Consider the following 12,493-nt stretch of genomic DNA (forward strand, 5'->3'; position numbering starts at 1 on the left):
TAAAACACACACTTTCCTCAAGGAGTGAAGACAAATCTCTATATATAAAAGGCTAATATGCCAAGTGTCTGACCGTCAGGGTAATGATGTCATGTAGCAATGCCCAGCTTCCTTTCCCTAGCGACTAGCCTCCTTGCAGTTTCTTCAGCCCAGGAATACGACTTGCTTTATAGCCACGTGGAAACATTTCACACTGTAACTAAATGTCTGTGAAGCGTTTTCACTGACAGTCTTCCATGCACTTAGAATAAAACCCAGGTCATCTCATTTGATCCTCACAGAAGTCCTGCAGTAGGTAGTTAGGAGACTCATTTTCTTTTCATTAGCAAGAAAATGGAGACTTAGAAAGCTTAGAAACTTGACCCAACTGAAAAGAAGAAATGGTGGACCTTGACAATGACTTCAGGTTTTCTCACTGTGCAGAATATAGTCAAACACTGCTGCAGTTAAATATTTTACCCTTTGTTCTCCCTGCGTGATCTACAATAATAATCTGCTTCATGTTGATATTTACTGCTGTGTTGCTGACAATTACCTGAAAGAGAAGTTGGGGTGCTTTCCTGGGCTGGAAAAAGTTTAGCTAAATCAGAAAGCAGGTCTAATTAAGCAGTTTTATTCTTAGCTATAAAAGTCTAAGTTGACTCACACATGCGCAATACATATAAAGCCCTTACTGGTGCCGATCGCATGCATGTGTTTCCATCTGACATTGTCGATTGTGAATTTGGTTGACACTTCTGGGTGAATAGCGATATTAAAGTATTTATTTTAATTAATTTCCTTTCAATGTGCATGGATTCATGCACCCGGCCACTAGTAGATAATTATAATAGTTTCAGTGAAATGATACAAGGAACATTCAAGCTATTTTGGACACATAAAGGAGGGCCACTTGACTAGCACTGTGGTGGTGGGTGGGGGCACAAGGAGGTGGCCATAAAATGTGTCCCCACATGGGAACTGAATGTTAACAGTTGAATTGGAATTGTAGGCACCCAGTTACTATCTAATCCCATAGCTCTGCATTATTAAACCTGAAGGGCAACTCTTGTTTCCTCCAAGGAAATTCTGCCTGAAGTCTTCCCTCACTTTGACTTCGTTGCCTCTTAGTGCCGTGGTTTTCCTAACTGCAAAAAGAGGGGCTGCTACTAGATGTTACCTTCACACACCCTTGACATGACCGAACTCACATCCAACTTGTAAAAGCATCTCCCCAGGAGCAGGTTGGCATGTGCAACAAATGTGTAAACCCTGAAGTTTTTCAGCCTCCATGGGAAATTCAGCTTGAATCCAAAAGAACCAGGTGCTCTGCATACATTAGCCTCTCACTAAGGGCTTGTTGAAAAGAACGAACTCAGCATTCTTAAACCATTCCTGTTGTTCTCTTGGGTTGCTGAGTTTATCGATAGGGTGATAGCACGTCCCTTGTGGATTTGCTGTGAGAGTTGTCATTACACATCTAGCCCATAGTAGGCCTTCATAGATAGCGGCTATTATTTCAGGGAAGTAGCAGGGCCAATTTGACCTGCACAGGGAAGTCACTGAGGAGAGAGTCCCAAGTGTGGCCATGCTGGTGAGAAAAGGGTGTAAACCAAAAGTTTTCATGTTGCAGGTTAGGACTATTTTAGTGTGAAACGGAAAACAGTGCCCATTTCCCCTTGATCACATGGCCCCGCCCCCTGTTCACGTGCCCACTCTAGCGTGATCACGTGGTCCCACTCCCTTGAGACCTTGGATCAGCCGTGGGCAAACTACGGCCCGCGGGCCGGATCCGGCCGTTCGGCTGTTCTATCCGGCCCGCGGAGCCGAAAGAGCGGAGGGTTCTCTTGCTCTCCCCTCCGCTCCTTTACTTTGAATTTATATAAGTTCACACAAACACTCCATCCATGCTTTTGTTCCGGCCCTCCGGTCCAGTTTAAGAACCCATTGCGGCCCTCGAGTCAAAAAATTTGCCCACCCCTGCCTTGGATGGTCTGTTTGAGGGGTGCCATCTCCCTGGTTGGCTGTCTACCCCTGCTCTCACACCTGTCAACAGTCCCTTTGCCAAAATCCTCCCAGAAAATCTTTTACACGTGCCATCTCTTTCCTGCTGGGACTGTGACAGCTGGGATTGAAAGGAGACAGAGCAGTCTGTCCAGTTCATGCAAGAGGTCCAGAGGGGCCTGTGCTGTCCCTTGAAGGCCCTTCCGAAAGGTAACCAGGGGTGGCTCAGTGATTCTTTCCTCTTTTATATTCTGTTGTTGAGTCCATCCACTTAACTTTCCATTTTGGTTATTTTATAGTGTTTTTATTTTATTGATTTTAAAGGAAGGAAGAGAATGAGAGCAAGAGAAACATGGATTTGTTGTTCCACTTACATACTCATTGGTTGATTCTTGTATGTACCCCAACTAGGGACTGAACCCACAATCTTGGCATTATCGGATGACACTATAACCAGCTGGGCTACCTGGCCAGGGCCTTGTAGATCTAATATTTGTTTGGTTCTCCTTTATAACTTCTATTTCTTTGTTGAGATTTTTCCATTTCTTTGCTGAAACTATTTTTTTCCATTTGTTTCAAACGTGTTCATAATTGCTTGCTGAAGCTTTTTTATCATGGGTACTTTAAAATCTTTGTCAGATAATTCTAATATCGCTGTCATCTCAATCTTTGCATCTATTGATTGTCTTAAAATTCATTTTGAGATCTTCCTAGTTCTTGGTATGATTATATATTTTAAAATTGCAACTCATTAGGGGGAATGAACATTTTTGTATTTATTTTCTCTGAGACTGCTTTGGCACGGGAGGAGGGAGGGGACTTCATGCTTCCAGGTGGAAGTGGAATTTTAGATTCCCTACTTCACCTCCACTGATACCCAAGGTAAATTGAGCTCCCTTTACTGCTGGTGGATTGCAGCTCTCCTCATGGTCTCCAATATGACGGATGCTACTTCATTACTGCTGGGTAATGGCGAAAGTCCTAACTCTCCAGTAGGTCTCCTCTGATACTACCCTGTGGGAAGGCAGGGGGAAGTAGATATCCAGGTTCCCTACTGACACCATGGAGGGGGAGGAGAGCTCCTTACTGGCTGGTGGGATGAAAATCATGGTTCCCTACTTTGCCTTTTGATACCACCCTGGCAGGGGTGTGGGGGTGGCTGCTTTCATCTGAGTACCCCCTCTGGGAACTGCCTTTGTCTGAAGTTGGTAACCTCACCCTAGGTCTCTGCCCCTTTCCTAAGTCTATGTGGGGGGATATTGGCCTGGCCATTTGTTTCAATGGGATACACATCTCTGCAGAGCCATCCTAGCTTGAGCTTGTGGGATTGACTGAGATCTTTGTTGATACAACAACAGCTCAACTTTTGTCTCTACACAATCCTGCTTCCTTCATTCCCGCACAGATGTTGATCCAGAAAACTCCTCCCAATAAAATTCCTGCATGCAAATCTCCAACTCAATCTGTTTCACCAGTACTTCACCCTATGGCAAGTATTTAAACACTTTGAGATCGGTTGTGTGGAATGTTGTGCCTATTGCTGTTTCAGAGCGCTTCAGGATGTGGGAAGATGCTGTGTTAAATGAGCTTTCCATTTCAATGACAATAGAGATGGGGATCAGAGAAATGGCAAATTCCAAACAATACCTGTGCTCGACTCCGGTTATGGAGTTCTGGCAAGTGTGAGGTTGGGTAGTTACCAGTGCAACTACCGACAGACCTCTCTTTAGTTGGGATGGCCTCATGTGGATGAAAGTGAACATAAGTGCTTAATGGTCTGGGAGTGGTAGCTTAATTGGCTCAAAAAGGATGACAGAAACCAAGCTCTGGGTTTCTGGTAAGGATAGCAGTGTCAATGGTCCCATCTCTAGCCACCTGAATTGCATGATCTCATTGTATTTGAGTGTCTCTCACATAATCCATTTAACAGTTGGGTGTTTTTCCTACTAATGGACCTTGAACTTATGTAGAACTACTTCCTTCATCTCTTATCAAGATACCTATTCTATAATTACCTAACAACCAGCCCCTATCTTAACTTTGGTCTGGAAACCAAGGTATTTTCTTTTTCAAAATCTTAGAAATTGGTTCAAAAAACAATACAGAAGTTTTTTTAAACTTCATCTCATTTTCATCAACGTTTACCCTTAGCCTTTAATTCAGGTTGCCTTAGAAAAGTAGAATCCATTATGCTTACTCATATTGATGACTTTCTCAAAATACCTAATGGGAGTAAGTTTTTGTGTGTGTTTTCTTAATCCTCACCCGAGGATATTTTTTTCCTTTGATCTTTAGAAAAAGTGGGAGGGAGTGAGGAAGGCAAGGAGGGAGAGAGAGGGCGGGAGAAGAAGGGGAGGAGAGAAGGGGAAACACTGATGTAAGAGACACATCGATAGGTTGCCTCCCGCACACACAGCCCAGATGATCAAACCTGCAACCCTGTGGTGCATAGACCGATGCTCTAGCCATTGAGCAACTGTTGAGCCAGGGTGAAAGTTTTTTTTTTTTAAATATATTTTTTTATTGATTTCAGAGAGGAAGGGAGAGGGAGAGATAGAAACATCAATGATGAGAGAGAACCATTGATTGGCTGCCTCCTGCATGCCCCCCTTGGGGATCGAGCCTGAAACCCAAGCATGTGCCCTTGACCAGAATTGAACCTGGAACCCTTCAGTCCACAGACTGATGTCCCATCCATTGAGCCAAACCGGCTAGGGCGAGAGTAAATTTTAAGACTAAAGACATAATAGTTTGTTGAGTAATTTGCCCACAGCAACTGTGAGGTGTGGTCTGCAAATGTATTTTCTTCCTTTTTAGCAGCAAACCCCAGTGGCTCAAGAGGACATATCATGTGGATGTCCTGTCCTCAGACTACTCAAGCTCAGTAAACACCTAAAAAGAACACAAACTCTTTCTTTTTGGGACATAAATGTTCAATTTGGATGATGAGGATAGGCAAGCACTAAAGACAATGGCTAGCTCTTCCATTTATTCCAAAATGAATTCCAATGGAGGAAGAGGAAATATAGACTGTTTCTGATCTATGAATATTTACCTTATCATATCTACAACTTGGTACTTCTTGAGCAGGACTGCCCCAATAAGGCGAGATGTGATAATAGTCGAAGGAAGATGGAGATGACAAATATGCAGAATTCAACATATATATGCAGTTTAGTCCGGTGTCCCCATATGGTCTCAAATTCCATATTTGGTCAGAGCTGGCTCATCTTTGCTCTACCGTGCCTCAGATTCTGCTTCACCACTTTTGAGGGAGTAGGTTCAGATCGTCTGGGAGCTGGTGGGGGCCGTTTCCTTGGCAGCTTGCTGGGCCAACCAGTACTTGTATCTTTTTGTCTTGGGTTTCTCAAAGTTCACCACAGACATAGGTACCCTGATAGTGTCAAGCCCATTTACCTGCGTACAAAACAACAGGAATCCCCAGAGATCAGTTGGGCAGGTAATAGCTACCACCACCCAACCCCAGCTTTTCACCAAGTCAGAAAAAGGAGACGGTATGTAAAATACTCACTGTCACCTCACACCAATACTCGCCCCATCGTGTGATGGGCTCTTCCGGTAACTTTAATGCATGTGGGGCTACCACAACACCAAGCTGGAAAAAAAATCATAGAAAAGGAGCTCTGTTTACATGTCTGCCATTATAGGCAACCTCATAAACAGGGTTCCAGAATTTCCTGTATAGTTTATCCTGGCTGATCCCACAGGAGGGCAGAGAAGATAGTGGCAGAGAAACTCAGGCCTCATTTCTCAGAAAGAGGTGGATTCACAAACAGAAACAGGGCTACAGACTAAAATTATAATAAAAATTTTCCAGTGAAGTCATATTTTCTGTTTTTCCTTAGCTAGAGAGGAAATAAATGATACCATATTTTATCTGTTTTCAGATTCTATGTGACCAACCTTAGTCCTTAGCCATTTCCCTCCCACACCCCTGCAAACTAGCCAAGAACACTTTTCCCTAACTCTAGCTCAGTGGTCGGCAAACGCATTAGTCAACGGAGCCAAATATCAACAGTACAACGATTGAAATTTCTTTTGAGAGCCAAATTTTTTAAACTTCTAACGCCACTTCTTCAAAATAGACTTGCCTGGGCCGTGGTATTTTGTGGAAGAGCCACACTCAAGGGGCCAAAGAGCCGCATGTGGTTCGCGAGCCGCAGTTTGCCGACCACTGCTCTAGCTGGACTCACACCTGTTTCTAACAAAAAGATCAATCCCAGGCTTTCTTCCCATAGGTATCTCCTACCCTCAGTGGTATGGTACTATTTGGGAACACTCACATTTTTTAGAAAATGGCGGGCAACTATTTCAGGGTTTAGCTCCCATTTGACATTGTTCTTCATCCCCACTTCCAGGTGGCAGCTTTTCAGAAATTTCACTGTCTGAGAAGAATTATAAACAGAGGCTACATTAGAGTTAGAAACATTAGCAAGAGGCACAAGGTCTGAGAGCTCAGGAAAAGGGCACAATTTCTGCCTCACAGTCAGCCAAGACAGGTGAGAAGATAAATGGAAAGAGAACATTCTTGTCCCAAGGCTGATATTGTGGAAAGATGTTTTTGTGACACTTTGGAGGAGAATGTACTCTATATCTGGTTATCCCTAATCAAATGGCCATGTTTTGTCTTCAATTGGGGCCACTGACCCTGCCCAAGTGGCTCAGTTGGTTGGACCACGTCCCATAAACCAAAAGGTCGTGGGTTCAGTTTCTGGTCAGGGCACACATAACTAGGCTGAGAGTTGGATTCCTGGCCAGTCAGGGAATGTATAGGAGGCAACCGATTAATGTTTCTCTCTCACATCAATGTTTCTCTCTCTCCCTTCCTAAAGCAAATGACATATACTCAGGTGAGGATTAAAAAAAAAAAAGGGAGCCACTTGTATATCTCAGGATGAAATGACTTTCATAGGCTGTTTTAATTCAATGCTTCTGGCCCTTCAATCCCACCCCTACCCTATTAATGATTCCTTCTTGCTTACAGAATGAAATAAAATTCACTAGCGGAAGATTCAAGATGTTTTGTAAATCCTGTCTCAACCCCCTTTCCAGCCATGTTTCCTAATATTATACAAGTCCTCTGCTTTAGCTAAACTAGCCTACTTTCTATGCTAAAGCATGCTTTAACTATCTTACACTTTTTCTCCCTTTAGAATACACCCCACTGAAGCGAAATAAACCAGTCAGAAATAAACATCACATGAACTCACTTATATGTGGATTCTAATGAACAAAATAAACTGATGAACAAAATAGATCCAGACACATAGAAGCATGGAAGACTGACGAATTTCAGAGGGAAGGTGGTGTTGGGAGAGATTAACTGGGGAACTTATATGCATATATGCAGAGCCCACAGACGCAGGCAACAGTATGGTAAAGGCCTGGGAGGAGTGCGGGGTGAAGGAGGTCAATGGGGGGAAAGAAAGGAATATCTCTAATACTTTCCACAATAAAGATAAAAAAAAAAAAAAAAAAGATGGTGGCATATTTAACGCCTGTACTCACAGCCTCCCACAACCACATCAAAATTATAACTAAAATACAGAATAACCATCATGTAGAACCACTGTAAAGCTTGCTGAATGGAAATCCTACAACTAGAGAAATAAAGCAGCACATTGAGACTGGTAGCAGGGGTGGAGGTGCAGGATGGGCTGGTCCGACACCCATCTGTACCGTTTTATTTTTTCAAGGGGGGGGGGGGTAGATTGTCTCTAGGGAGACAGCCTGTGAGGAGCCACACCAGACTCCCAACCTGGGGTTCCAGAGTTGGGAAGAGGAAATCCCTGCAAACTATGAGCTGGTTGTAAAAACCAGCAGAGATTGTGGCTGAGTGACAAGGAGGCTGCTGGAGACCCAGGTGCTCCCCTTAAAGGACCTGCACACAAACTTACACGGTCCCACTTCTGAGCTTCAGTGCTGGGGGACCCAGACACATAGGTGGAGGAATTGAATTGCCTGGCATCAGGGCAGGAACTCGGGAGTGGAGGCTTTCTGCCAGGCAAGGGTACTCACAGGGATCACTGTTCCTGTGCTGGGACCCTCCCTGTCAGAGAGCTGACAGGCAGTCATAGCTGAGTCTCCGTGAGCCTGGAGCACTCTGTTTGCTCCACCCTGGGGATTCCCCGAGACCCTGCCCCATCCAATTTGCAGCCCCACTCAAGCTGTTTGCAGCAGCTTTTCCATATGAATAAGGCCTGTCCTGGCTCAGGCTTCAGACTTCGCTAAAATCCAACAAGCTGCAGCTGGTGACAGAGTGCCCCAAACCTATCAATAAAAGGTCCATGATCTGGCACTAGTACTAGCCTGCCTTGCTTCACAGCTGGGCCTCGCCTAGGCACCTCCAAGCCCAATAAAAACAGCAAATGGCAGCTGCCTGCAGATCCCTTTGTAGCTCCTGCCCTCCCTGGTTTGGGAGGCTGACTTTGCACCTCCCTGGAGGTCCTAGAGCTAGTGCACCAGGTGGACAGCTTTAGACCACAGCAGATTACAACTCTATACATCCACAAGGGCACACTCAAGAGGCAGACTCAGCACCAAAGCATCACTGAAGTAAGTCCTGCTCCGTAGGGGTGTTTCCTGCACAGCATCTCTCCCACTGTAGTCACAACTGGTCCTCATAGCCAATTGGCCTGGAGGTCAATTCCCCCTTTCCCTACCTGGTGTCTGCAATCAAGAGAGTTCAAGGAAATCAAGAAACCACTCAAGAAGAGGTTGGCGACTCCTGTAGAAGATCAACAAAGACTTTGTGTTTCTACTCACCGCCTCACCAACAACAATCAAGGCTCAACTACAAGACTGTGCACACAGCCCACACGGGTGCACCTAGAGTGCCCAGCTCAGGTGACTGGGGAGGCTGAGCCACTGGGCCTTCCAGGACACCTACTACACAAGGCCACTCTACCAATTCCAGGAGACATAACAGATCTACCTACACAGAAACAAACACAGGGAAGCAGCCAAAATGTGGAGACAAACATGTCACAAATGAAAGCAAGCAAACTACTGCATACAGAGTTCAAACCATGGTTATAAGGTTACTCAAAGATCTTCATGAGACTTTCAAGGATCTTAGTGAGAATGTCAAAGACATGAAAAAGAACCAGTCAGAAATTAAGCATACACTAACTGAAATAAAGAATAATTTACAAGGATTCAACAATAGAGGATTTTGAGAATCAAATCAATGATTTAGAATATGAGGAATCAAAAAACACCCAATCAAAAGAGCAAAAAGAAAAAATAATCCAAAAATATGAAGATAGTGTAAGGAGCCTCTGGGACAAGTTCAACCGTACCCACATTTGCATTATTGGGGGGGGGGGCAGAAGGAGAAGAGAGCAAAAACCTATTTGAAGAAATAATGATAGAAAACTTCCCCCACGTGGTGAAAGAAATAGACTTACAAGTCCAGGAAGCGCAGAGTCCCAAACAAGAGAACCCAAAGAGGCCCACACCAAGACACATCATAATTAACATGCCAAGGGTTAAAGACAAAGAATCTTAAAAGCAGCAAGAGAAAAGCAGTTATCTACAAGGGAGTGCCCATATGACTGTCAGCTGATTTCTCAACAGAAACTGTGCAGGCCAGACGGGAGTGGAAAGAAATATTCAAAGTGATGAATACCAAGAACCTGCAACCAAGATTACTCTACCAGCAAAGCTATCATTCAGAATGGAAGGTCAGATAAAGAGCTTCACAGATAAGAAAAAGCTAAAAGAATTCATCACCACCAAATCAGTATTATATGAAATGTTGAAGGATATTCTTTAAAAAGGAAGAAGAGATAAAAAATATTAAGAATAAAATGGCAACAAATACCTATCAACAACTGAATCTAAAAATCAAAATAAATGAACAAGAAATCTAATGAACAAAATAAACTGGTGAATAAAATAGAATCAGAGGCAGGGAAACATGGAACAGACTGACGAATCTCAGAGGGAAAGGGGGAAGGGGTGCGGGAAGAGATTAACCAAAGATCTTACCTATGGACACAGACAGTAGGGTGGTGAAGGCCTGGGGTGGGTGGGAACCAGGTGGAGGGGGGCATTGGGGAGGGGGAATGGGGACATCTGTAATACTCTCAACAATAAAGATTAAAAAAAAAAAAAAATACCCTCCCGGCCTATCCAAATCCTATTAACCCCACAAGACCAAATTCAATCCATCTGGACAAAAGCCCTCTCCAATCACCTGAGTCCATTTTGGTCCCTGTCACGCTTATAATTTACTGTCTTAAGTTTATTGATTACTTTTGTACGTGTTTATGTTCTCTCAAACTTGTCTGTAAGTATCACCGAGGCAGAGCTTCCATCGCACACTCTTCCACGCTGGGGCCTCACTCAGTAAGCTAGGGCACGTCACTCAAAAGGCCAGGGCTCCCCAGGTCTCAGTACCAGTTATGGCAGCCACAGCACTTCCCCTTTCCCTACTTGGTGTCTGCAATCAAGAGCGTTCAAGGAAATCAAGAAACCACTCAAGAAGAGGTTGGCGACTCCTGTAGATGACCAACAAATAAAGACTTTGTGTTTCTACTCACCGCCTCACCGGCCTTGGTCTGGATCTTTTCTAACTTTCCTTCTTTTCTTAGCTGGAAAAGAAAGATAAAGATGAAAAAAAAGTGAGTCCATAGTAAATAACAACAAACTCTTACTATGCGAGGCATAGGCTGGATTTCTGGTCCAGTCACCATTTCATTTTCAAATTAAATATAAAAGGGACAGAAGTTGCTAGAGGAAATCTTAAGGTTTTAGCCCCAGCTCTGCCTTTCTTTGAGCTCACCAATTTCTCCTCTTCAAACAACTTCTTGTTTTCAGGGGATGCATATACAGCCAGTCCTTGAGGAAGAAGCTGGTTACGGCCCACAGATTTCTTCACTGAAACCAAGTCACCCCGGACTCCAAGCTCTGCCAAAGCCAACAGACACTGGGTCAGAACTAGCTAGGAGTCCCTAAAGGGAAGATGACCAAGAAAAAAAGCGCCTCTTATTCTTAGTTCTTATTCTTCCTAGAAGAATGTTAACATTCACTAGGAACATTTAAAAGGCTTCTAATTAGGGTCTATTTAGAAACTTGATGTTCTCCATACAAAGTGAAGCGTTGTCCAATCACATGAATTCAGTATCTTTGGCACACAGGCCTCTCCGACTCCTGCCCGCTCGCCCTCCCCCCCGCGCCAAACACACACACACTAATGTTCCTGAATTCCTGTTCTAATTTTCCACACAGGAGGCCAACATCTACATCTCGATCACAGCACTTTTTATGCCGTTGCCTTTCTCTGCTCAGAGAGCTGCTCTTTCCCACAAAGCAGGAAAGGGCAGGAAAAAGTTGATGCCCAACAGGCCCAGCCCGAGTTAGCAGCACCTCTGCCCTGGCCTTACCCTCTACCGACTGCGTGAGGATGAGCTCCAGGTTGTCTTTGGGCCGGTGCTTCGTGTCCTCCACCAGCCTGTAGACGCGGTGCCGCCGGTGCAGGCGCGGCTTCCGACCCTTCCCGGCCAGCGGCACCTTCCACCAGCGCTCCACGATGACCGTGCCCTGGCGGCCGGAGAGCGGGTGAGCGAGTGTCCACGGAGTGGCCCTTCGTCCCCGCTCCGTCCGCCCCTCCAGGGGAGCCCGCCACAGCTCAACGCGCCCCCAGAAACGCGACGGGCGTAAATGGCCTCACCAAAGTCAAGGATCCCGTAACCCAGACCCGGTCCTCACCCGGTTGTGAGAGAGGCTGAAGCCGCGCTCCAGGCCTGGGGTGCCCCCTTCGAGTTGCGGCCGGAGCAGCGCCCCGACTCGTCCTCGCAGTAGCTGCTCAGCGGCCACGCGCAGCAGAGCCCGGCCGGGGAACGCCATGTTCCCGGGCGCGGAGGGGGCCAAGAGGCGGCCCGCGCCTGCGCAAGGAAGGCCCCCGCCGGGTGCCCGCGGCACGCCTGAGGCGGCGCGGATCGCTCCCGGCGGAGCCGAGGGGCAGGCGCAGCGCGGGGAGGATCTCGGCTTCCCGGCGTCGCTGCAGCCGCGAGACCAGAGAACTGAGCCGACGCTTCGCGACTCAGCGTCTACCACACTGTTTCCTCCCTGTTTCTTTTCGGAGGAGGGACGCCCACTGTACTGGCAGAGAGGAAAAGACACTCTCTCCCTCTTGGTTTCGGTGTGCCTCTCTGGAGTCGCCGCCAATCTGACAGTCTAGAAAAGGACACTGAGCGGAGGTTCCGCCGCTCTCACTGCCCCTTACTTGACAGCTACCTACAGGTGGTGAAAGGATGGATTTGTTGGGAAAACTGCCAGCCCAGGAATTGTCTAACTCTTAATCTTTACAACGGCAGTATTTAAGCTAATATTTAAATAATTCTCAATCATAAGGGAGGTAAGCCTGAGAAAACTAAACTATGACAAGGCCCAGACGGTTCTCTCTATGGAGGGTCCCAGTACTGGGTCAATGGAATGAATGGGGTCTGTTTGGCAGAGGAGATTATGGAAAGATACCCTGTGC

The 12,493-nt window shown here is 45.8% G+C and overlaps 1 protein-coding gene across 1 annotated transcript; it reads right to left on the bottom strand.

Moving 5' to 3' along the window:
• Nucleotides 1-4,957: 4,957 nt before the first annotated feature.
• Nucleotides 4,958-12,129, bottom strand: MRPL9 (mitochondrial ribosomal protein L9). Its single transcript, XM_080649197.1, has 7 exons — nt 11,719-12,129; nt 11,394-11,550; nt 10,793-10,917; nt 10,551-10,601; nt 6,288-6,389; nt 5,516-5,599; nt 4,958-5,400 (listed from the first exon to the last, which is right to left on the bottom strand). Exons 1-7 carry the CDS (start codon nt 11,854-11,856, stop codon nt 5,266-5,268), a joined length of 792 nt encoding a protein of 263 aa, XP_080505323.1. The 5' UTR covers nt 11,857-12,129; the 3' UTR covers nt 4,958-5,265.
• Nucleotides 12,130-12,493: the final 364 nt, after the last annotated feature.

Source organism: Plecotus auritus (genome assembly GCF_963455305.1).
Source record: "Plecotus auritus genome assembly, chromosome: 12".
Classification (NCBI taxonomy): Eukaryota; Metazoa; Chordata; class Mammalia; order Chiroptera; family Vespertilionidae; genus Plecotus; species Plecotus auritus.